We start from the raw sequence: 27425 nt of genomic DNA on the forward strand, positions 1-27425 counted from the left end.
AAAGACTTGAAAGACGCTAGTATAATCTTAGATATTAAGGTAACCAAGAAATATGCTAGTCTTATATTATCATAATTTCATTATGTTGAAAAATTATTAAGCAAAATTTGACCATTTTGATTGTTTATCTGTTAGTACAACCTATGATTACCGTGTGACTCTCATGAAGAATACAGGTAATAGTATATATCAATTGAAATATTTTAGGATAATTAGTAGCCCATATATCTGATAAAATGCACTGGACTAGACATAGCTTTTGGAATAAGAAGGCTAGGTAGTTATACATATAACATGGAAAAATAGTTTTAGAATGCCTTATCTAGGATTATGAGATACTTGAAAAGCATTATAGCTTGTCATTTACATTATAGTGCCTATCTTGCTATATTAAAAAGATACAATGATACTACCTGAATATCTGATTTAAATTAAACAAAATTTACTAGCGTCATTGTTTTACTTTACTTACATTAATTATATATGGGTGTTTTTTCACAATATTTTTTTGTATAATATTTTTCTTTCTTGTTTTCTATTAGAACTTTTAATTTTTTGATAACTTGTCATTATCTTCGAATTCATTATGTTGATAAATGATACACCTAAAAGCTTTTTCAAGAGCTCTCAGGGAATCTCTTGATCTCTCTGTTGACCAAGTGCCTTTGATCTTAGTGTAGAGGAGACCCTTTTTGGTTTGACTGGTTTTCCATTGGATCAACTGAATTAGAGGGTGAATTCTCAGATTGCACATTGTGAACTTTTGCACGTATTCGGTCTGACCGATGTGTATGAGTCAGTTCACGTCGATCTGATCGACGGAACACATAAGTGTAGATTTTATTTCCTAATTCTGTATGGGAGTGTATAAATACCCTTCTAGTTGTGATTAGGGTTGATGATAGAGCCTAGCATGGATACTCAAGGGTTTTAAGGGAAAAGTTAGGGTTTTCTATTTTAGTTGTTCTATCTCTTGTAACCTTCTTCTAATTATAATGGATTGATCGTTGCTTTGTGTTGTGGTTTTTTCCTACAAAGGTTTTTCACGTTAAATCTTTTTTTTTTGCTTGAATTTGTTGTTTTCTATTTCTTGTTTGATTCAATATGAGATTGATTCCATCCCCAAGAAGTAGTATCAAAGAGTAGATTGGAGGATAAGTTTGAATATGAAAACATAGCATCAAGGGGATCGAATGTGACAAAGAAGTTCGTAGGTAAAAATAACTTTGAACTATGGAGGTTGAAGATGAAAGCCCTCCTAGTTCAATAAGGGTTACAGCATGCACTCATTGGAAAAGCGCATCTCCTGAAATCTATAGAGTAAGAGGATTGGGATGAACTTGATCAGAGTGTGATTAGCACAATTTAATTATGCTTAGCCGATGAAGTCCTTTACAATGTCATTGATGAAACAACTATCGCAGCTTATGGGTGAAGTTGGAGAGCATCTATACAATGAAGTCACTCACTAATTGTTTATATCCAAAGAGACAGTTTTACACTTCGAAAATGACGGAAGGGTCAAAGCTCTTAACACATTAAAATTTTAAAAAAGCTGGTTGGTAAGTTGACAAGCATGGAGGTGAAGATCAATGAAGAGAATAAACCCTTATTTTATTAACATATTTCCTAAAGTCCTATGAGTATCTGGTTGATCTTCTCTATTATGGTAGGGATACCTTAGATGTCGAGACTGTTATCTCAACCTTTCGGTTGAAGTGGTTGGGAAAGAAGAGTAGAGGGGAATATATTTTTATGAATGTATTGTTTACTCGAGGAAGACCGTTTGAGCGAGAGAAGGGGAAGTAGTGATCTAGATTCAAGTCGAAAGGTGAAGACAAGTTGAAGTGTTGCAATTATCAGAGGATGTAACAGATGAAAAATAACTGTTAATATTCCAAAACCCTGAAGGAGAAGATATCTGATGATTCACAAAAGGAAGCTAATTCAACAAAATCTAGTGAGAGATTGGATGGTTGTGACATGTTATTAATGTCCAAGATTGATCACTTCTATTATGAGTGAATTTTGGATACAGGGGCATTGTACTGTACGTGTCCCCATCGGTGTTGATTCGCCACTTATAGTGAGTATGATAGTGGCTTAGTTCTTATGGGCAATGATCATGCTTGTACGATGGTCGAAATTGGTTTAGTTTACATCAGGACATTTTATGGGATGGAGCATACTCTTACCGATGTGAGGCACATTCCGGGTTTGAAGAAAAATCTGATATCTCTGGAAAGTTTAGATGCGTTTAGGTGTAAGTTCGCTAGTAATGAAGGTATCTTGAAGGTTTCAAAGTGGGCACTTACAGTTATGAAAGCACAAAGAAGCGAAAATCTTTATAAGTTGATCGAGAATACTATATCGGCTGGAGCTGCAATGTTTGTAGTAGAATCCACGTCAACATATTTATGGCATGCATACCCATGTTATATGAGCGAGCGAGGTGTGAATGTACTTCTTGATCATCATTTATTTTATAGTTTAAAAAGTTTTGATTTAGCTATATGTTAGCACTACATATATGAGAAATAATCGAGATTAAGCTTTAAAATCGGGGAGCATATTAGTAAAGGTCAACTAGAATATATGTATTTTAATGTGTGGGGGTCGTCACTTATGATTTATGGAGGAGGGTCATCATTCTTTATTATATTCATTGACAACTTTTATTGGAATGTTTGGGTTAACTTTCCGAAGTATAAATCCAACGTTTTCTTCACTTTCAAATTTAAAAAGCAATGATTAAAAACCATACAAAAGGGAAGTGAAAATTTTGAGGATAGATAATGGCGATGAATTTACTTTAAATAAATTTAACCAATACTGTAAGAGTGAGTGGATAATATGACACAACACATTGATGCATACATCAAAGCATAATGAGGTGGTTGAATAGATGAACTAAACTCTTTTGGAAAGGGCCCAGAGTATGTTGAGTAATTATGGGTTGGGTACGGAGCTATGAGTTGAAGTCATCTCTACAACTTGCTATTTGGTAAATCGATCTCCCTCTACAGCTATTGATTGCAAAATTTCATAAGAATTATAAAATAGTCAGATAGTTAATTACTTAGGGATGTGGATATTTGGTTGCGATGCTTACTCTTATACACTATCAATTAAGAGAGATAAGATAGACCAATGAGTTAAGCAATGTACTTTTGTCAGTTAGTAATAGGGTGAAATGTTACATATTGTATGATCAGAAGAACGAGCACAAGGAAACGAAAAGAAAATCAATTATTAATGCATATAATAGTGGAATACTTAAAAGGACTTGAGCCATAGATAGAGGTAAAAAAAAAAAAAAGAGGTAGAATAACCACATGTCAGGAGAAATCCACCAAGGGATCGTAGGTTATTGTTGAGACACAATGATGACTCAAATGTTGCATTTATTTTCATTACAAATAGGAAAAATCCATCCACTTTTTAGGAAGCACTATAAAACGGATATGCAGAGAAGATACCGATTCATGATGAGAAGGACCCTTTGTACAAAAATCAAACATGGGAGCCAGTGGAGCTGCTCACTGAGTGAAAAGCGATCGGTTGCAGGTGAATTTACTACAAAAAAATTAGATAGGTACATGACTAGATTGATAGCGACTGGTTATGCTCAGAAAGAGGGTGTCGACTTCGATGAGATATTCACGCCAGTGGTAAAGCGAGTATCCTATGAGATTTGCATTCTCCTTAGTTGTCCAATATAATCTGAAACAACAATAATTAGATATGAAGACTGCGTTTCTAAATGAGGAACTAGAAGAACAGATCTAGATGAAGCAATCAGAATGATTTGATGTGCAATGAAAGGAGAAATCAGTTTGCAGGTTAAAGAAGTCATTGTACAACCTGAAATAGTCGCCTAGGCAATGTTATAAGAAATTTAATTTTTTCATGTTGAGTTGGTGGTTATCATAAGTGAATTTAATCATTATGTTTATTTTAAGGTATTAATTGATAATGAATTCATTATTTTGTTGTGTATGTTGATGATATGCTTATCGCCAGTCATAACATATATGAAATTAATATATTAAAGGCTTGGTTATCTAGGACATTTGAGATAAAAAAAACTGAAGGCTGCAAAGAGGATTTTTGACATTAATATACACAGAGACAAAGAAAGGAGTTAGCTATGGTTGTCTCAAAAGGAATATCTTGAAAATGTCTTAGTCAAGTTTGGACTGAAAAAGGCTAAACCGGTTAACACTCCCCACACTGCTCACTTTCAGCTTTATTCAAACTCATGTCCTACGTCAGATGAAGAAAAACAGTATATGTCTCGTGTGCCCTACTTAAGCACGAATGATAGTTTTATGTATGCCATGGTTGATACTAGACCGGATATTTCACATGCAGATGACATTGTGAGCAGATATATGTCAATCTCGACAAGTAATATTGGGAAGTAATGAATTGGTTACTTTACTACATACGGAGTACCATGGACTACGCCTTTGTAACACCCCAACTTTTCAGGACTCGAATATGTGACCCGTGCCCCAAAAACCCGGGTGTTAACCTTAAAGGATGGTCAAATTCGAGTATATATATTTTTCAATTACCAGAGTAAGCAGATGAGCGTAAAATGAACAAATCAACATAAGAAAAAATTTCAATTACATTTAGCGTATACAAGAGAGTACCCATAATGACTTATACAAACCAATGTCTTTACATTAATAATTACAAGATCTACATACATGAGAAATATAAAAGAAATATATAACGAAAGCTGCATTCTTGACAGGTACAATCACGCATCCTTGACCATCATAACGGCTCCTCATCAATCAGAACCTGCATATCACTTAAGCCATCCGTACTGCCTGTACGGTTGTATATTTGATGGATGAGTGGCTAACTCAGTGTGAATTTTTCTCAAGATTACACACCGCCGCATTAAGTAAGTATAGTTATGAAAACAAACAAGACATACAAAACAATACATAACGTAGTCTTATTGAATGCATGGATGTATGAGTGCACATCAACTGGGGATGCTCATCCAGTTGGCTTTTGGGCAAAACCCATGCAATGTGGCCGGTCACCAGCGAAAGTACATAGTACATACGTAGTGTCAAACTCACCAAAAGTAGGTTGATAGTCGATGGTCTGGGAGCTAGTGAAATGATACCTCAACTAAATTTTATTAGGCACGTGCTACAACATCCAGAATTAGCTACCCGTCATCGCTCGAATGTTATGAATGCATGATTAGTGATGAGTATCGAATATTGCATATCAGACCCAGTAATTTCCTGATTTTACATACATGATAATGTTTAATGCCAGATTTTACTCGTGTTTTTATTACATGATGAAATCAGGAGTGTGTATTGAAAGATGATGTTAAAAATATGGATTTAGCACTCCAAAATTACCAGAGCACGGGATAGATTCCAGAAAACCAATAGTGAAGATTTTACACGCCTGAGATTTGAGGAAAGCAAGCCAAAGGGGCCCGAAGGACGTCCAGAATACAAGATCACATGGTTTCCATCATCCGATCAACTTGAAACTTCATACATGTGATGGAGGCCATAAATTAACCGTACATATTAAATTGCAGCCATTGAGGATCTCGGGAAGTGGTCCAACGGACAGATCAGCCCATTAATCTTCACTTTGGGGCCCACCTGATATTTGGAACTGCCTCAAACTTGGTTTTGGCGGTTGGAATTATATGAAGGAAAGGATGGACGGTGCAGATTTCCCACAAACATTACACTGGGCCCCACATGCGTGAGCACGTGCATAAAGTGCACGTGCGCTGGCGCTACACCGGACGGTTGAAGGGTCAGCGCAAGCGCTGACCCGAGGCGTCTTTGTCGAAAACGGCACAGCCGTTTCCAGCGTTAACGCTGCCGACGGCTGTCCTCAGTTGTGGGCCCCACACATTACCCAAATGCATGATCTGGGCCGTTCATCAGGTTTACATGAAGACTATTAGCATTGCTTAGGTGGCAAAAACTTCAAATGATAGCATAGATCGGTTTTTAACCGTACAAACGTAAGATGGACGGCAAGACAAAAAGCCACGTGGGCTGCACCGAATCCACCCTAAAACCAGTCAATTCCTACTGATTTTTCGAGCTGAAACCAATGGACGGCGTGGATTCCTGTGAAAAGTTCAATAATGGACCCAACCATCATCGCAGCGTCGGTTTGGCGTCCGCGAAACGCACGGACGCTGCCAGTTTTTGCGAAGGATTGTGGGCCCCGTACGTCACCCGTACGGCCTATCTGATCCGTCCATCGTGTAGAGGGCTTCGAGAGCTTCAAAACCATATTGATATTCCTCGCCCATGCGTTCACACGTGTGCGGTATAGAGGCCAAAAGTAGACTGCCCCGGGACGTTCAAAACTAAGTTTTTTGAGATTTCTTCTGTGGGCCGCGTTAATGGACCTTCCAAACCACTCATTCTTGACTGAAATTTCGTTCTGAATCCAATGGACGGGGTGGATTTTTCAGAAAATACCTCTGTGGGGCCCACCGATCACGGCTGCGAAAATTTGTACTCCGAGTCCTTCTACGACTCTGCCACCGACCCCAGCCATCCAGCAGCTATAAAAGGGGAGTTTTGGATGTGGGAAAGGCATTTAGAACCAGGAAATTTCATATTTGGAGCAAGGGAGAGAAGAAAGAGAAGAAAGAGAAGAAAGAAGAGAGAGAGAGATTGTTTGGTTTGACGTTTTTTTATGAATTTTATTTAATATTTTTTATGGATTTTATGGGTCACTAATCTCTCAGCTAGGGCTGAGATGAAGCCCCTAATTTGATTAGCTCTTGTATTGGTTGATTTACTTTGAATTTCAATTAATTTGTTTCTTTCTTTAAGTGGGCTTTATGGGTTTAAATTCTATACTTCTCCATCTATTAACTTGACCAAAGTATATATATGGATGTTGTTTGGATGCTTATTATAGGTGCTTGTGTCTGATCAAGAACAGGTTTCCTATAGAGGAAGAAACAGGATGCTTTAATGAATTGTACATCCCTTATGCCCGACCAAGGATATGGGATATGTCATTCATGGCATTGCTTAAAGGAATTAGACAGTCTGTATGCCCGATTAAGGACACAGATTGTGCTTTCTCTATTTAAGTGGTATTAATCTAGATCAAGGTGAATCAACAGACAAAACAAGGGTTAGGATAATTAGGGGTGGATTCGAAAGTCCTAGTGCTCTCTTTCTGATTGAATTTTCTTCCCTGTTCTTAATTGTTTTGTTTCCCTAAAATTGTGCTTAGTAGTTCATTCCATTATCTGTTGGATTAGTTAAGGAGAGTCATAGATTTGAATTGTGACGACCAGTCCTCGTGGGAACGATCTCGTAATACGTACCGTATCTGCATCTGATTCGTATACTTGCAAGTTTAAATATCATTTAAATCGTGTTGGTTTAAACAAAACATCAATTAGCCCAATCGTTATTAATCCGTTTACAACCAACAGGTTTAATAAGGTTAAAGGTCACTATGGGGAGCTTATAGCCCAGTATAGGCCAACAGTTCAGGCATAGTGTCCCATTCCACCATCCCTGGCTCATGAGGCTGTCATCTTAAGATGTTTAATGGAGCCCAATCGACTAGTGGCCAATCATTTCAGTATACGGGACTTACCATCGTATGGTTGCACAAAATAAAACATCGAACCCATATAGGGAGAATACTAGAACAAAGCCACATAGGGCGATATCAAAACAAGCCATAGAGGGCAAAATTTCAAAATAGGACATATAGTGTAAGTATCGAAACCATGCGATAAAAGACCATCCTTGAAAACCATTGGACATAGGCCCACATCAATGGTTAATTTAAACTACTATTCAATAACCACTAAGCCGAAGGTCCATTACAATCACAACCAATCGGGTTACATCCTAAGTATGGGTATATATTTATAGGTGGTGGGTTTCCCACTGATGTACTGGTTTAAGTTTCATAAGAAATCTATAAATAATACACAAGCATGAATAAATATGCAGGATAAACATTAAGCATGTAATGTAGCAATTTAATCCCAACACTTAGCACATATGACTATAAGATAAAAGATATCAATTATTAACTAAAATGTAAATAAAAACTATCACTTAAGTTAATAAAAAAATGGAAAGCTCAAGGAGAAGAATCATCACCTCAAACTTTGAACTGCCTACCAGTGTTGCTAGAGAATGCATGTTTTCTTAGAATCAATCTCTATCATAAATCATGAACTTGTACAATTAAATCCAAGTTCTACACACTACATAGGGTTTAAGATCATAGCCTAGAGTTTTAATTACTTATATTTCAGTTTTTAGTGTAGAATTAGGGTTTTATCCTAAAGTTTAGTTATAGGCTCTAGATTCCAGGATTTGAATCCTAGATGGCGTACCATCAATTAGAACGTAAATTAATAATTAAAAAATAACTATCAGTATTAGTGTTATAATTCATATTAACTAATCATAGTAATAGTAGTCATTATGATGATAATTAATATCATGATTTACTATCAATGATAATATTTAAGGGTGACAAAACAAAACACCAGTGTCTAATAATGATATTATTTTATTTTATTTTATTTTTATCTAACCTAACTAACATTAATATAGATAATTTGCTAGTGGCTATTCTTAGCTAATATTCATAGTAGAAGTATTAATTTGTCAATACTAATAATGATAATTCACAAGTTCATATTTAAATATATCCACATTATCTAATATCCTTATAATGACTACAAATCCATTAAGTAATACAAGTAATAATGATAATAATTTAATATAATAAGGACTAATACTAATAACCATATTAACAAGAGCTATACTAATCCCATGATAATATTTAAGGTTAGTAGATAAAATGTAAGTGTCTAATAATTATAGTTTTGTTTATTATATTTAATATTAATATACGTAACATACTAATGGCTCTTCATGCTCAATATTCATGTTAGTTAGGGTCTTAACTATCTTATCTAATGGACTTCAACCTACAATCTATACTATAGTTAAGGTTTTGATAAATACAAGTTTCATAGTTACAATTTCTAATTCAGTAATCAAATTTAAATTACACTTAAGAGGGTAGAGAGTTTATACCTTAGCAGTAGTTGAGTGTGGCCCAACACCTATTCCAGCAAGTTAACTTGGTCCTGAGTCAACTCCTCGACTCGGTCAAGTTGAGCTAGTGCAGCTACACTCCTACTCACTCTCTCTCTTCTTTCTTTCTTTCTTTCTTTCTTTTCTCTCACTTTCCCTTTTTTTTTTTCTTTTCTTTCTCCCTAGGCTAACCCAAATCAGACTAGGTCCAACTTGACCTAGCTAGAGTCGGCCACAACTGAGTTGATTCAGTTACAACTGAGTCAACTCGGTCCAATACCTTCACTCTCCCTATTCGCACTCTCCTTTTCTCTCTCTTTCTTCTTCTCCTTTTCTCCTTCTTTTCTCCTTTGCTGGGATGTCCAGCAATACTCGAACCAGGCCCAACCTGACCGGAACAGGCCCAATCCAGACCTGGCTCGGCAGACCACATCTCACTTATCTCCTCTCTCTCTCTACTTGATTCTTCTCCTTCTATCTTCTCTTTCATTTTTCTTCTTCCTGCTACCACCACCGGGAATGCCTAGCAATAGCCTAGACCAGAACCAGATGATTTGGTCCAACCAAACCGATGCAACAACAGCCCTTTTGGCTGACGGCTTGGGTGGTCCAAGATTCGTGCAACACGCACCATCTCCCCATCTCTCTCTCTCTCTCTCTCTCTCTCTTTGATTTCATTTCTTTCTTCTTTTTCTACTTTCCCTATCTTCTCTAGAGACGTCCAGCGGTGGGATTGGTTGCAATAAAGTTCAGCAACAGTCTCCCTTGACGAAGATGGTGATGGCCATTGATGGCGAATTTTGAATGAGAGCTTTTCCTTCTAATAGGCTTCTTCCAAATGGTCCGTAGGGACCCTGGGGAGCTTGTAGACGAGCTTTTTCAAAGCTTGGGGAACGCCTGGGTGGTGGGTTCAAGTGGAGCAGATTTCGGTTGATTTTCTCTCGAACTACTGTAGGAGGTGCAGAGCGACCGCATCTACTAGCTCCCTATTTATGGAGAACCCTAGCTCTCTAAGGCCGTCAAATGAGAATAAACGGCCCGGATGCGTCTCATGGATGGAAGGTATTTGCAAATTGCGGCACAACAAATCTGGCTATGATTCGTGGTTTCTGATTTGCTAAGAAAACCTTAGGTAAGGTAAGATGCACAGCTGAGATGCTCCACATCCAAGGGTCGAGGTTGCAAGTGTACAGCTTGCCAGCGAGGCAAATAAGAGAAGAATGGAAACTTTCCATTTCGAGGAGATGCTGCACACACACCGGATTTGGCTGGGGGCTCGTGCACACGTGCATTCTTTCTATCACGTGAAAGCAGTTAGGTTATGGTTAGCTCGACTTCCTTGATTAGATGAACGGCTTGGATCGTGTCGATGAGTGTTGATGGTGGGCCACGGTCGTCGCAAACAGACACCGTCCGTTTAAACTGGACTCGGACAAGAGTCTCGTGAAGAGAAAGGAAAGAGGAAGTTTTCCTCTTCAGGACAACGGGTTAAATGCCGCTTAACCGGCATGGTGCATTGCAGGTGTGCACCCACTGTGCTACACACATAGCGAAAATGTGGGGCCTATAGTGATGATCGAGGAAATTCACTCCGTCCATTTGGTTCTAGGGGGTCTAAATGGGTCCCCTGATTAAAAATTAAGCATGTCCAAGGTCTCGGTGGGCCGTACGAGCTGATTCCTAGCTTTAACAGTGACTTCCCATTGATTTAACGGTCGAATCATCCCGAGATTGAACGTCAATGATTAAAAGATCCTACTAGGCCATTTGTAAGGCTTTCATTATTTATTACTAACCAATACTAATATTAATATAGACTTTATTTCTTCTGTAAATTGCTTGTAATTAAAATAATTAAAATCACACACACACACACAATTTTAATAGTAGCTTACTACTAATTACATGCTGTTGTTCACACATTCATTAATATATATAATTCATAATATACAATATCATATTTAATTAAAATTATATTTGTATTTAATAATATTGTTAAATAATATACAATTATATTAAAGTATCTAATGATTTTTTTATATATACTTATAAAAGATATTCAATGCTACATTATTATTTATAATTTGATTTTATGTTGTGAATTTATTACTCATTGTATTTATTTAATATAACATTATTTTTATAATATCTTATTACATACAAAAATTTTAAATATTTACGAAGTATATACATTTCATAGTGTATATATTTAGGTTGCACTATATATATATATATTTGTTTATATTAAATTAATTTACATGGTAACACTCGAGTACTAGAAAGTACGGGATGTTACAGCCTTGACTTTTAGAAATTCTATAGAAAAACTCGTATGTTATATGGATGCAGATTATGTAAAGAATGTGGATAATAGAAGGTTGACTTCCGATTACTTGTTTGTATTAGCGGGTGGAGCTATCTATTAGTTGGACGTCGAAGCTTCAATTTGTAGTTGCACTTTCCACAATTGAAGTTGAATACATGCATTGATGGAAGCGTTCAAAGAGGTTATTTGGTTTAAAATGATGATGGATGAATTAGAGTCTCAGTAGGAAGTCGTGCCTGTACATTGTGACAGTAAGACTGCAGCCAATTTGACGGAGAACTCGGTGTATCACTCCTAGACTAAGTATATTGATGTTCGCCATCATTTTATTCGACAATGCTAAAGGAAAGAGATGCCACTCTTAAGAAGATTCATACTATCGAAAATCCGACAGACATGCTTACGAATATTATTCCTATAGAGAAGTTTAAGTTTTGCTTGACTTCTTTGAGCTTGACAAAGAAGAAATGAAGATGGAGTGAGAATGAAGCAATGATGATATTATTTTAAAGATAATTATAAATGGTGGTAGTAACTTGGAGCAGTGGAGCTGGAGGATTGAAGTCACGTTGGAGATTGTTGATTAAGTGCCTTTAATCCTAGTGCAAAGAAGACATTTTTTGGTTCGATTGGTTTCTCATTAGTTAACCAAATTAGAGGGTGAATTCTTATATTGCACGCCATGATATTTTGTACTTATTTGTTTAACTGATGTGTGTGAGTTGGTTCCTATCGGTTCGACCAGCGGAATGCATAAGTGTGGGTTTTATTTCTTAATTTTGTACAAGAGTGTATAAATACCATTCTAATTATTTTAATTGTGATTAGGGTTAACGAGGAAAGCCTATCACAGATATTCAAGGGTTTTGAGGGGAAAGATAGGATTTCTACCGTAAGCTGTTCCATTTCTTGTAACTTTCTTCTAATTATAGTTGATTGATAGTTTCTCTGCGATATGATTTTTTTCCTCATTAGGGTTTTTCACGTTAAATCTTTAAAATTTAGGTGTCATTTTTGTCCATGTGGATTTTTTGTTATTTATTGTTTGTTGGATTCAATCTTAGATTACTTTCATGCCCAACACTCTTGGCTTCAAGTGAAGTTTTTGAGTTTTTTTTTTTTTTTTTTAACAATGCCACCGGCTATACCATGTAGATCAATGTGAGTTGTGGACTATTAAAATAGGGTCAAGTGTGAACTTTTGTTAATCATACTTTCATCACGAGAATAAGCAATATCTACAAATTTTTTCTTTTCAAGACAAGCCACACGGGCACTTGAACCCACAACGTCAATGTTGAACTCACTCAGTGTACTATTGAATCATGGGTTGTAACTTGAGAACATGTAAAGATTATATTACATTTACTTTTGAAGGTTTGTAAATCATATATCAGAGATAGGATGTACAAGGAACCAAGATGGCAATACGAAAACATTACCAAATTATTTCACTATTATCTTTGATTATTAATTAATATTTTTTATTTTTTGAATATGAGAAATTTTAAATATACTTTGGTGTGCTACTAATATTCTAATTATTCACAAGATAACAATAATTATTACACATGTGTGCCACTTTGACACCGAACCTGACTAACCCATTATTAATGTGTCCTGAATGGTGGACCTGATCCCGACTCTATAAGGGTCTGAGAAACTGGACCCTGGTCTGAGAATCTTGTAGACAATCCTACGTGACATCCAATCCGATTGTTGGCCTATGTCTGTAGATGCCTCAGGTAAAAGCTTGCCAAACCAACAAAACTTAAACCTGGACCTGACATGAACTAAAGTGAAGTCACGGTACCAAGACCCAAAGGGTACTTGAACTCATTGGATCCCCGTGTAGGAACCTAATACGGTAACTAGGAGTGTCAGCGGGCTGGGCCAAGTTTTGTCCAAGCCATTGTCAACATAAATTCAAAGCCAACCTAGGCCCATTAGGCCCATGATGGGCCTTAATAGTCCAGCCCTGGGCTGAGCCCGAGCTTTAATAGAGAGAGAGAGAGAGGGGTGTAGGTTGGTGGATAGATGCAGATTTGAGTGAAATCGCATCAGCTCGTCCACCGTATGAAATGCGCCAACAAGCCGGACAAACGCCTCATTCTCATTGGTAATCTTCTGAAACCTGCCTTATCTCTCTCTCTCTCTCTCTCAAATTTTCATTTTCTCTGAACTCCTCTTTAGTATTTTATTGGTGAAAGTTAGGGTCTCTTTATAAATTTTAAAATGCGGCTGCAATGATTTTATTTTCTTAAAAAAATCGTAAAAGGCTCTTCAGACATATACATACAAGCTCAGCTTGTTTTAGAATGGACTTGATTTTTAAACCCAAGGCTAACCATCTAGCTTGATTCTCCAGCCCAAGCCCATTACAAGGTGGGCCAAGCTCGGAGCCCGTGGCCCAATCCATCCCATTGACACTGATAATTAGGGGTGTACACCGAGTTGAACCGAGTCAAGCTGGCCTCAGCTTGACTCGGCTTGGCCACTAGCTGACCCCAGCTCAAACTCAGCCCAACTCGGCTCGGTTCGGTCAGCAGCTCGGGCCAGTTTAAGCCGAGTTCCAGCCAAAATCGAGTCTTTGTGGCATTTTCACAAACACATGCAATGCAGTTTCAATTTCTCAATGTATGTAAAACAATAACAGCTGTTTAAAGTATTTCATCAAACACCTTATAAGCAACATCAAAATCAATGAAAAATGGTATTTGTTTTATATACATACCTTCTTTGCCGCTAGTTGATACTTCGTCGAGTCATTTCATCAAACACTTGGTGAGCAACATCAATATCAAAGTAACCGAGTCACCGAACTAGTTCGATCTGAGTTCGATTCTGAGTTGGGGTTCGATTTGAGTCGAGTCGAGTCGAGCTTAGGCAAACTCGAACTTGGTTCGAAATTTTTTCGAGCTCAAAAAATCAGCTAGACTCAGCTTGAACTCAGCTTCAAACCAAGTCGAATTGAGCTTTTTCAAGTTGAGTCGAGCGAGCTAATTCGGTTCATATACACCCCTACTGATAATGGTACTTGGTAGGGCTGGCAATTGGTTGGGTTAGACATGGCCAAGCAAAATGAGTAATAGGTTAGGCTTGGGTTAGACATAGTCTGTATAAATAATGGGTTGGACTTGGATTGAACTCTGCCGAACCTGACCTACCGACGTAGCTTGTTGATGTTCTAGACCATATGATAGAACCAGCTAAACCTTGGAAGAATTCGTAGACGATGAGTCATAGATGCATCCATATGGTGTATGTATGCACATATCCACTAATTAGGCTGGCGTGGACATACCTTTAGCCCATGATCTGTTCTTAAATCCATGTTTTTGTATGGGGATCGGTCGGGTCCATCAAGCTGATCACAAGGTAGGGTCTATCAAGCCCGACCCGGTTTCAATTAAATGATTCGGGTCCGTTTAAGCATGGCCAAAAGGAAATGGGTTGTGGGTCGGGTTCAGACTAGAATTATTTCTCCGTTTAATAAAGAAGTCGGATTGGGCCGACCCGATTAGACCCGAACCCGACCCGAAATTTAAATTCCTTGTGCACTGCCGGAGACATGTTACCCGACCCAAACACGACCCGATGGTAGCCCTAGGCACATCCGCCTGCCAGCACGTGTGCCGCGAAAATCGCCTCTAACTACCATATAAGACTAATTGCCCCACAGTCGCAGCAGCTGGATTTTTCACTTGGCGCTCTCCCTCGCGAAAACCCTACTCTCTGCCCTTTTCCTTTTCCAACAACCCTTCCATCTCAGCAAATCCCTCCTTCTCAAAGCCATTTCCTCTACAATCCCATTTTCTTGATTTACGAGTTTCATCATCAACGCATCTCCTTTCGATCTAGGTATGTACTTCTCTTCAGATTTTATTGTGGTTCGATTTAGGGCCCACCTTTTGGTGGTCGGTAGCCGTTGATCTCTCAGCCCTCAATCTACCCTAGGTGCTGAATGCCACAAAACCTCACAGATTCGAAGATGTTTAGCTTTTAAACTTCTTTCAGCCTCTTTCTTCTAATTATCTTCATATGAATGATTAGTGCATTCTATTACTACCCATTCATGTGTTACCCACCGATTAGAGAGTAATATTTTCCAATCTGTAAGTTTTTATTGCGCAACCCCGCCTGTCGTGTGGCCCGTCGAATCGACAGTTCGTATTGCCAAACCATGGTCTCGATCTGTACATGACTAGTCATCTCAGAAAACTGCATTTTGCAATGTTCAGGACCCAAAAGTTCCTTGGACATTAGCTATCCCATTTCGTCAGTTTCACCTATGGTGAGAGGCCACTGCAGGGGCTTGTGTCTAGATTGCTACTGTTTTCATTGTGCAGGATTTTCTTGAAGAAGGAAAGTCTTTTCTTGCAGCAATGCGTGGAGTATTAGTTTGCATTTTTCGTGTTTGTTTCTGATAATGCCATTTTCTTTTTCCTTATTTCTTTTCTTCTCTGTTTTATTTTTATTTTTATTTTTATTTTTATCTTATCTGAGAAAAAGGCTTAATTGTGTAATTATAATTTAGTAGGCTATATCTTTTTTCTTTCCTTGTTTCCAATCTTTGTCAAAGGTGAAAAATGTCGAATATATTTAGTGCAGTAGAGCCTTCTTTATGTAGCTTTTATCGATCTAATTCCGATATGATCATCCTTCTTCAGTACCATTGTCTCAGTCTGATTTTTTTTTTTTTTCCTACCCTTTCGGATCGTGTCATCATTTGGGCGATAGTTTTATTGCTTCGTCAGTTGTTATCTCAACACCTGTCTCTAGATTTTTGTGTGATAACTTGATCTGGTCCATCTATTTTTGAACATGCGTACTCCACTGTCATTTACAGTTACACGGGCATGTTGCAATGTGTGCTGTAAGCCGATATCATTCAACATTCAGAACCTGTGTCTAGATTTTATGTGGGTCATGACTTGCTTGGAGCCTAGAGGTGCATATTCGTAGATTTTTGAACAGGCACTAACTGGCATAGACCACCATCATTTATGGTTACATGAGTATGTTGCAACGTGCTTGATAAGCTATCGTACATTCACACTCAACACCTGCAGGCATTGCATCAACTGACTGTGGTAAATGGTCCAGTGTAAATTTCCTAGATGACGAACTAGGCTGTGCCAGTATGCTTATTTGACAGATGCTGTCTTGATTTGAATTGATCGTTGTGGTGGTGCAGATGAGCCCTGGAACCCATCCATCTCCCTTTTTGTTGTGGTACATGTTATCAGTAACTTCTGTTTCATTGATAAGAATCTAAAAAACAGTTGATGACTTTAGCGTTGATTATTATTTCACAAGATACATTCCATCATATAGAGACTCTATGTGCGATGGGACAATTCTCTTTATTCATCCCGTGGCCATCCTTCATGGTTTAGCTGATTGGTATTTGGTCTGAAATAAGTGATGCTTAATGTGAATGAGTAACATCGGCCAAGTTATGCTGGTCTATGTTAGAAAACCACCTTTATGACACATCTCTCTAGATGCCAAGCAAGCAATGAAATTGAAGTATCGTTCATATGGGGGACTGAAGAAACTGCAGATTGTTTGTTTGAATACTTTGTTGCTAACTTTCTATGTTACTTGAGAATGGCTATGGGGATCAAATGCCGTGAGGATTGGGTATGGTGGGTCCCCTAAGCCTGAATTCTCAGGAATCGGGATACAGGTATGACTAGGATTGGTTACAAGGTCATGTTATTTAACTAACAATATGGCAGGTTGGGTTCATATTGCAATTTGTACGATTCGATAAAACTTCTTAATAACTGTCATGTCTAGAGTTCAAGACACCAGTTGATCTGGAGTCTAGTTCTCGTGGAATGGGGTCCCCTTATCCTTGTCCTTATCTGTGTATTCAAGTAAAGTACTTCAATTTTCAGAAGATCCGAGTATCGCCGCTTTGTAAAACCTGATGAGGTTGACTCTTCAGTGGTGCATATATCCATTAACACATCATACATTGTTGTTTTATATTGATTAATGCCCTTGATTGTCCTATAACATTTCATTATGTTTGTCTCTAGCCTTCTAATTGCCTCTTTATTTTTTCTGTGCAGAGTCAAACTGCAAAGGTTCACTATAATCTTCTTGTGGACATGTCTTTTCCAATAACACCTTCTAAGAGACCCTATGATAGGAATCCTTTAGAGCTGAATGGAAGGGCAAAGTGGCAAAAGACTGCAGCTTTCAATCCACAGCTTCAACCACTGAAAATACCCCCTGGTTCCACTGCTTTTCGGGTACTTTGTCCTGCTTTGAAGTCGGGCAGTGTTATCGGTAAAGGTGGCACCGTTGTAAATAAGATACGCAAAGAAACTGGCGCAAAGATCAGAATTGAGGAAACTATCCCTGGGTGTGCTGAAAGAATTATTGTTATAGTGGGTTCTGATAAAGATGCAGAAACTAGCAATGACCAGAAGAAATCAGATGATGAATCTGATGATATTGCTAATGACTCTGATGATGCTGGGGAACAAGATGAGAGCAAGGATGATAAGGAAGTTGCTCCTATAGAGAGTCCACAATCTGAAAAGGCAAGTTCATCTGCACAAAAGGCTTTGTTGCGTGTTTTTGAGAGAATGGTCGAAGTAGATCCCGAGGTGGATGGGGAAGATGAAGCGAGTAAGAAGTCTTCCGCAGTTTATGTGAGATTGCTTGTGCTTTCTAGCCAAGTTGGTTGCATTCTGGGGAAGGGTGGAAGCGTAATTAAGCATATATCTGCAGAAAGTGGGGCGCAGATCCGGATCCTTCCTAGGGACAAGCTTCCTTCATGTGCTTCGCCCTTTGATGAACTGGTCCAGGTAACATAAAAGCCATTGGATCATGATATTTCTTCTTTTTTGTTAGCGAAGAAACAGACTTTGAATGCCAACTGAGAAAAAAAGTTAATTGAATCAGCTCTGGATGGCAATGGGCAAAGTAACTAGCTCACTTGCCATTTGGGGCAATGGTCATTCTGTTCAATCTGAATGTAGCAATTACCAGACCATCCTGAATCGAAGCAGTTCGCAGCCCTGTTTCATTTATTACATCGGTTGTGCTTTATTTTTTTCTTATCTTTAGTGTCATCTGCAATAACAATCTTGTGTGGTTTAGGGTTCAAGCTTCAAAAAATTTTAACATTTAAGTTATTCTGTGGCCGTCACATTATGATTGCAGATAACAGGAGGGTTAGATGCAGTTAGGAAAGCTCTTCAACTGGTTTCTCAACAGCTTCTTGAGAACCCACCTCGTGACCGTGATTCATTTCCTGCAAGCAAGACTGCCGGGCCATCATCTCATCCGTTTACGCCTCTTCCTCAGCCAGAAATTTACCCACCTGCAATTCATCATTTCCCTGTTCAAGGGGCACCATATGCTGTCAGGCCTCATTCTAGCTCTGATTTTCATCCAAGCATCACCCCATCTATTCCTAAATTTCATGAAACTGAAAGTGTTATCTTGGGTCGAATGAGGACTTCTCAGGAAATACTCACATTCAGGTTGTTGTGTATGGATGATAAGATCGGAGGTGTGATAGGGAAAGGAGGGAGCATAATAAAAGCGCTCCAACACGAAACAGGTTGTGATATCAAAATTCCTGATGCTGTTGCTGACTCAGATGACCGTGTCATAATTATATCCGGCCCTGCAGTAATGTTTCTTTTGTCCTGCCTTTTCTTTTCTGACGAGTCAACTGTTAATATCTGCTGGATTTCTGAAGTTACTTGTCGAACTTTAGGTTTTCCTCTTGATATTAATTAATGGCTACGATGCGCTGTGCATGAATATTGTCCTGATCTGCTCAGTTCATAGAGGTGGGATCAATGCGTCAATGATTGAATCATTGAATTGATGCATCCTATCTTATATATGGGGGTTGCCTGATTGGAAGATCCTAAACTGTCGATCAGTGAACTACAAATAGAGGTTAAAAAAAAGAAGAAGGTGAAAGGCTAGATGGCTAGGATTTTCCAGTTTGGGAAAACTTCTGGGCAAGCCTATCCATGGTAGGTCCCATCAGATTGGTGGTTTGGTTCATGGAAAAAATGGATCCCACTTGTACAGTCTGGGAGCATCAGGATGCTGTTCAAATGTGACACATCTTCTTCTTATGCATAATATTTCATTATAGTCCATCTCCTTCCTGTAACTTTCTTGTTTCTTTTTAATGATTACTTCCATTGCTTTATGAGCACAACTTAAGATGACTCCATTAATCGAATAATTTAAATGGTGCAGCATCTGGATGATAGGATCTCTGCTGCACAGGATGCAGTCCTTCGAGTTCAGAGCAGGGTTTTGAGACCTGTATCTGACGGTAAAGAGAAAAGTATGTCGTCTAGGCTTCTTGTTCCTTCTAATCAGATTGGTTGCCTTCTTGGCAAGGGCGGTGCCATAATAGCTGAAATGAGAAAGGCATCTGGTGCGTACATACGTATTTTGGGGAAGGATCAGATCCCAAAATGTGCCTCGGAAAATGAAGAAGTAGTTCAGGTGCGTGTGTTTTACCTATTGAAATGTTGAAAGATACTAGGGATGCATCCCCATGAGCCGCACCTCATCTAGGTCATTCATCGAAGGTCCACCGTAGATGGCCGGATGGGAAAAGATCTCACTAGCCTGTTCAGAGATCCTCAGATTATTGCCACATAGGCCATTGACAGTTGGACCTACTGGATGAATGGTCTGATTAACACATGGTGGGACAGAAAGGCGATCCAATGTAGCAAACGTCTTGATCATAGTCTCAGTGCCAACCTGATGTTTGAATCTCTCCTCTCCAGATAAATGGGGAATTTGAGGCAGTTCAGGAAGCGGTGTTGCAAATAACTTCAAGGTTGCGGCATCATCAATTCCGTGATAAGTTTCCTTCCATGAACCATCCACCACGTTCTGCTTTTCCCGATCAAGGACCTCCTTTTGTTCCCTACATGGGAAGGAGGGATCTTTCACCACCTGGAATGTATTCTAATTTGGGCCTCCCCTTTCACAAGTTTGATGGTGTTGGGGGCCTTCCTCATCATGATGAACGATCTGCTTTTGCTCATGGCATTCACAGACATGGCTTCCCCCCACATAGTTCTGAAAGACTACCATCCTCAGTGCCATGGGCAGCTCAGGTATTTGTCTGTTTTATCGTCCGTGACAATCTTCATTTTGTTTTTATCAGTCATTCTACATTTAGTTCTGCCCCATTGCCATGAATATTGTCAGCACATCCTTTCAATCGATCTGCTCTGGTGTAGAAGGCTAAGGATAAGGGATTTCTTTTTGGGAAAAAGCTATGACTGGAGTCTTGACATCCCTTGATGGGTGCTTTTTCATTACTCCTATGTGGATTGCAAACAAATGTTCCACAGAAACAATTGGGACCGGAACTTCAGCTGTCAATTGCTTTTTCTTTCCTGCTTGGCAGGTGTAAGTCATATACCAAAAATTACAAGGAGACCATTTTCCCACTTGATTCCCTTCCCTTTCAGTTATGTTCTTTACGACTTCTGTTATCACGTCTCTATGAAACCTTTGCATAAGTTATTGGATGTAAATTTTTACATGCTTTGTTCCACACCATCATATACCATTACTTAATCAGTGATATCGTAAAGATCGCAGAAATTTTTTGATTTTTTTTATATGCTTCCTTCTCAATTTGGTTTTATTCTGAATATAGGGCACACGGGATGGTGGTGGTCCAATTGGAATTTCAGATTACACAGGAGCTCCCCAGCGAAGAATGGGTGGAGCTGGAGGGTTTGTGCATTTTTACTCTTTCAGTATTAATTTTTTTCAGTAGTATTTTGAGGTGCTGAATTGTGTACGTTAGTGACATTGCCATGGATATCTGTTTGTCTATGCAGTGGAAGCCAGCCATCTTTTATCACAAGCACGACTGTAGAAGTTGTTGTTCCTCGATCACTTGTTGCTTCTATCTATGGAGAGGATGGAGGCTGTTTAAAACAGATACGCGAGGTTTATTCTGAGACATGATGGCTGTTGATGTTCCTGCATCCTTGATGCTTTGTTACTGACCAATAAATGCATTTTCAGATTTCTGGTGCTAAAATTACCATCACTGATACTGCACCTGGGGCAACTGAGACTGTCATTATAATATCGGGAACACCCGAACAGACCCATGCTGCACAGAGCCTGCTTCAAGCATTTGTAATGAGCGGGACAGCTTCCCCCTGATTTGCCGTAGTAGACAGGTAACCTTCCTTACATTCTTCCTGTTGTATCAGAACTTTGTCCATGTGTGTAATGAGTGGGACAGCCTCCCTCTGCTTTGCCACAGCAAACAGGTAACCTCGTTTGTGCTGTTGTATCTGGCCTTTGTCATTGAGCTTATTCAGCTAGTAAGAGGCACTCTGCTGCATTCCTCTGTTAACCATGGCTAGAAATTCTAGTGCTGCACTCACTTGCTATTTTAGGGCTAGACTGTGGTGTGCATTTCCCACCATGTTTTAAATGGCGATGACCCATTTCCTGGACAGGCATACATGCCTGCAAATCTAAACTGCGTGCATGACCCAAGATTCTTAACAATCTAATGATCTGACTATCCTATTTATGGCCTTAAATTGGATGGTAAAATAAAGTTATCCGCGGTTGAGATTCAATGGGGAAATCAGATGGTTGAGATCATCTGGGCAGTGTCATTTTCACGCCATGCTCCATCTTCAATAGGGCCCACAATTTGGATGGCTTGGATTGCCAAAATGTAGGGCATGTTTACAGTGAAGAGGTCACCACCATGTAAAGAATGGTGGCAGGTGCACATCATAGGGTAGCCCATTATTTTGTTGTTCTTCATTTAAAAAGGCAAGAGTGTCTCTAATGCTTCTTTATTTCACTTGTGTTGTTTGAATCTCAACATTGCTCGTCGGCGGACATAGAAGCTTGAAGAATGCAAAAATTAATTTTGCAGTTTTGAGACAATCATGTTCAAACCTCTGTGGAACATTACTAGGGACACACTTCATAATTTTCAGAGCCAGCAGATCTTTCATGGAAAGCTTACCCATCCAATATCAACTGAAGATTTGTTTGGAGAAGTAAAAAATGTACCTTTGACACTCAAAGAATGAGAGAAACAAAGAACCATTGAAATTCTCATGTATGGGAAAATGATAGGAACACAATGCTATTGAACTTTTACCTTGAGCACTACTTTGCACATGCTTCTTGCCTCTTTGAATAATATTTCTTTGAGACTAAACATTCTTTTATAGCAGGTTTTATTTCATAATGAATTATGTTGCGGATAGAGATCAGTTGAGATCAGTTGGGCAGGTTTTATAATAACTAATGCATTTGATGCAAAATAAACATATAGAGATCAGTTTGGCATATTACCCACTTGGAACTTTTAAGAGAATCCCTTGGGTGGAGTTGTTAATTTACTCTCAGAAGCTTGTATTATTGACAGTTACTTTGGAAATGATTCTTTTCATCATGTTAGGGTGTCACAATATTGTTTTGATTCGGTCTCTTGCACTACTTGGTTACTTGAAAGGTGTAGACACCCCCACCTAGCATTAGAAGTTCCTAAAAACCATTCGATTGGACCTGATTAGGACTTAGGAGGGGCTGCCCCTTAACTTCTACCTCACAATGAATTGTATCCATTAAATTAGGCCAGGCCTCCTAAGCCCAATTCGATCCAAAAGCCCAAAAATCTTTGACTTTTCCTTGTGCGCTCCCATTAACTTTTTGACCCTTTCTCCCTCGACTCGTTTACCTTGTCTTTTGTATCTCACTTTGACTTTTGACTTTTTGATCCCTTTGACTCTTTGACTTTTATGTCTCGCTTTTACTTTTGACTTTTTTGTCATGTGTCACCCTTTGTTTTGTTGAGACGCGTCACCCTTTTGTCTTTTTGTGCCATCTCCTCCTTTTTATCTTTTTGTGTACCAGGTCTCCCTTTTCTTTTGTGCTGTTAAGTCTTTTTTCTCTTTTTGTTTCCTCATGAGAAAATGACATTGGGGATCCATATACCTTTGCCCTAAAGATCTCCAAAAGTACCATACAAAACTTGCCTCGAGATCCTATGAGAGGGTGTCATGTGTCCCTACACCTAAAGTCAAATGGATTTGTGTCATGTGTCCCCTGCCCTGAAATCATTCTAAAAAAATACCAAAATGTCACCCACCTCATCTACAAATAAGCCATCTCTCTACAAGCAAATGGCCTTTGGTTCAAGTTCCCCCTACACATTCTCTACATTTTCTCCCTCTCTCCTCCCCCAATGTTCCTAGAGTTGAACTGAGGAAACCCCTTTTTTCCTGGAGATTTAACATTGTGAAGTAGGAGTGTGTGAGCTTCCAAGTATTCGAGAAAGAGAAAGGAGTCGGGTATTTAAGACCCTTTGAAACTTATTTTTTCAATAGAAAAGGGTGTGCTCCTTGACCTCTTGGGTTTTTGAGAAATGGCTCCCAAAACATTGCCAAGTAGGAGGATTTGAGCCTTCTTTCTTCCTTGGTTCTCTGCCACCAAGGCCTTTAGATTTTCTTCCCTTCTCTACACTCCTCCCTCTCTTCTCATCCTTCTAAGGAAACCTATTCGTCCTTGAACTCAACCTTGCGAAGGAGAAGAAGAGGAACTACATACAACTAGAAAAGAGAAAGTGGTTAGGAATTTAAGACTCAAATCTTCGGTTAGTGCAATTGGCAAGTGTGTACAGGGTGCACCTTAACCTCCGGGTTTCGGGAAGCTGCTCCCAAACCATTGCTAGGAAAAAAAAGGATTTGAGAGTTCTTTAACACTCAGCTCTCTAACAACCAAAGCTCTCCATTAAATTTACAGAATACTTGTAGATGGAGTTTTTATATTTTACACTTGCTACATTTCCTTTATCTTACACCTTGCTCGCTCGCGTTTTATTTTCTTATGTCTATTGTTCAAGCAGAGGATCTTTCCCTGGAGCTCTAATCCTAAAAATCTTAGATCTTGTTAAATAGAGATGGTACATCATATGACCAGAGAAGGTGACTAATACCCTCCTCCATAATTGAGGCCATTGCTCAGAAACTTTTGGAAAGCTACACCATTGGAGTTATTCAATCAGCTCCCTTTGAGCTTATTAACCTTTGGGGTTATGTGGTCCTACAGATTATAGCCTTTTGTAGATTTGGGGAGTTTTAGATAGTGGCGACTCCTTATTTTTTGCTGAGTCCCTTCCACAGAAGGGCAACCTTTTTTGCATGTCATTTGGTTCTGTAGCAACTAAAAAGCTGTGGTCATACATTGCTTTTTGTGATTTCAATTAATAATAAGTTATTGTATTAGTTATGCTCCTGCATTTTAGATAGCTTATGCTATGTAGTGTGTAGCTTATGCTACATACCATAGCTTAGTCTTAATGCTACGTAGCTCATGAAAATAGCTTAAATCGTGTGTAGCGTATGCTACATGATAATTTGCATACACTACATGCTGCATAGACCACATTACATGCTACATAGCTGATAGCTCATGTTGCTAGTTATTTTTCACTACAACATTCAATTAATGTTTTCAATAATTGATTACATATATTATTTTCAATAAAAACTAGTTAATCTTTTCAATGCTTTTAGTAAAATAATATAAGTAACAGTGTTAAATCAGTTTCGGTACTCTTTCTTTACTTTTATACTTAATCATTGCCCTTTTCCTATTACTTTAGGCTGCGTTTCATTATTAATCAATCTAATTTTGTGCAAAATATCATGAAATTGGTGCAACCAAGCAACCTTGATTAAAAATCTAGAACTAGTGTGTAGTTTACGCCTCACGCTTTAGAGGAGTGAATGCTATGCTACACACTATGCACACATATAGTTCAGGTTTTCTAGTCTAGTTTTTATAAACTCCAATTGTGATGATCTAGTTGGTTGACATTGCATTATGCAATTGTCTAACAGCTTATTAAGTTGTCAACATATTGGAATCGTCTCGTATTAGATGGTCAACAATTTAGGAATGGATGTCTACTGCATCCATAATTTATGTGCATGCGCCCAACGCAAAAATGTAGGTAATTCATTCCCCAAAATGGAAAATGGGTATTGTGCAAATCAAAATTAATTACAAAAGCAACAAAATGGAATCATGTTTTTTTGGATATTTATATTATTAAATTATCGAATATCTTTTATTTGATTGAAAATTTCTTCAAACACATTGACTAGATGTGAATTTATATCATTAAACAAGGGTAGCTTGTGGATGTCGGCATGTGCACTAGAGCCACGATGCGAGTGGAAATGTTATACCCTATTTGGCTTACGAAAGCACATTCCCTTGGTATTTTTGAAGCCTTCTAACTTGGGCAGCATCATGTTAATTTGTAGTAAGATTTGAATATCCAATAAAGTTCAACTTTGTTGTCATAAAAAACAAAAAAAATAAATATTCCAACTAATTTCATCATCATCATAGCCTTGTCCCATCTATTCGGGTTGGCTTGATGATGATGATTGTTTTGCAAAATTTTGATGACCGGCTGCCGACCTAGCATCTCCAGCCTGCACAACTAGCGGAGTTTGAACTAATTTGTAATGTTAACATTGCACCTGTTATTTGCAACATCTTCTCTTTTTGCACTGTTGGCTAGTTGGCATTGTTGCAGACTTGCAGTGCATTTTGTTGATGCTTCCATTTCTATTTGGTTTTCATTTCTTAGCGTATTCTTTGCTGGTCGAAAATGTTGCAGTTTAGCTTCCAAAAATTTATCTTTCAATGCATGTTTCTGTATCTGGCAGATACTCTGGCTTTTCACGCTGCCGTTGAATAGCCTCAAAGGTGTACCTTCAGGTTTGTTTTGTGCTCAAAAGTACTAAATGAAATCTGAGGTGGAATTCTTCATATAATATTTTGATTTTCGCTTGATGGTGCATTGATATGGTTAATTAAATTGATTTGCAATAGTTAAATTCAATAATGCGTAAATGGGGGCCACTCTATCCCTGACATTCATAATGAAAGATTAGCCCCCACTTGAAGTCCAACTTGAAATGCATAGAATTCTGATAGGGGTTGAGTTGTCATTATGAATTCAAATGGCCCCCCTCCACCTTATCTTCTATAATGAATTGGTTGAGTTGCAATTCAATTCAATTAAATATCCAAACTCAAGCAATTATTCCATCGTCATATTGGTGGATTGATCTATTGAAGTCTTTCTGTAGATTTGTGCCAATCAAGAAGACTGAATGGATGAATTTTAAAAAAATGATTGGAAGAATTCAACAGTGATGAGGAATCCACCTTTCCGGCAAGTAATATTGAGCAGCTCCCAGAGAAAGTATTGAGGGAGGTGATCCATCAGATACAACTGTTGTATGTATGTTGTCATGATGGATCTCAGTTGGTTTGTGATACTGATGGCGATCATGGGCACTTTTAGATCAATGGTACTTGCACCAATCAGCTGGAAAAACGTGGGGAGACCCTTCTATTTTGCATCTTGGTGCTTCTTTTAGCGTCAATTTTGTGGAGTGTATAATGGTTGCAAGAGGGAGATTAAACTTGGATCACCTAACTTTTGTAAAATAACCAACTTACCTTTTTATTCTAATTTTTTATTTTTATGATGAAAGCGTCCTCTTTATGATGAAAGCGTCCTCTTTATATCCTCATCGAATCATTTTTGGCTTAAAAAAGAAGTTTGGTAAGTGCAGCTAATCTTTGGCAGCCCAGAAAAGTATTTGGTTGATTTTTTAATGATATTTTGTGATGGGTGGCTTATTTCTTCTCTTTATTTTATTTAGCTCTTGGATTAGCTGCATAACCCCGGCAGCATCCCTACTCTGGAATCCGTGGATGACTTAATAGCAACATTTACAAAAAAATATTTGTTATAATGCCTACTTATGATGGTGCCATCGTAACAGGAACGGTCACCCTGCCTTAAAAAATAAAATAAAAATCCACGAATCAAATTTATTCAACAAAAACAAAGGTAAAAAGCAAAAAAACAACACCACGAGCTACAAAAA

The 27425-nt window shown here is 38.4% G+C and overlaps 1 protein-coding gene across 3 annotated transcripts; it reads left to right on the top strand.

Moving 5' to 3' along the window:
* Positions 1–15121: 15121 nt before the first annotated feature.
* On the top strand, positions 15122–27017 carry LOC131229789 (RNA-binding KH domain-containing protein RCF3-like). Of its 3 annotated transcripts, XR_009163598.1 has the most exons (10): positions 15122–15297; positions 17520–18263; positions 18622–19095; positions 19684–19938; positions 20229–20564; positions 21116–21195; positions 21303–21414; positions 21493–21653; positions 26190–26241; positions 26616–27017. XR_009163598.1 is itself a non-coding variant. In XM_058225804.1 (9 exons), exons 2-8 carry the CDS (start codon positions 17559–17561, stop codon positions 21634–21636), a joined length of 2106 nt encoding a protein of 701 aa, XP_058081787.1. In that variant the 5' UTR covers positions 15122–15297; positions 17520–17558; the 3' UTR covers positions 21637–21653; positions 22341–22608. The 3 variants fall into 3 exon arrangements, 2 of the variants coding, with proteins under 2 accessions (XP_058081787.1, XP_058081788.1); XM_058225804.1 differs by lacking the exons at positions 26190–26241; positions 26616–27017 and adding an exon at positions 22341–22608; XM_058225805.1 differs by lacking the exons at positions 26190–26241; positions 26616–27017 and adding an exon at positions 22344–22608.
* Positions 27018–27425: the final 408 nt, after the last annotated feature.

The sequence above is a fragment of the Magnolia sinica genome, chromosome 16 (genome assembly GCF_029962835.1).
Source record: "Magnolia sinica isolate HGM2019 chromosome 16, MsV1, whole genome shotgun sequence".
Taxonomy (NCBI): Eukaryota; Viridiplantae; Streptophyta; class Magnoliopsida; order Magnoliales; family Magnoliaceae; genus Magnolia; species Magnolia sinica.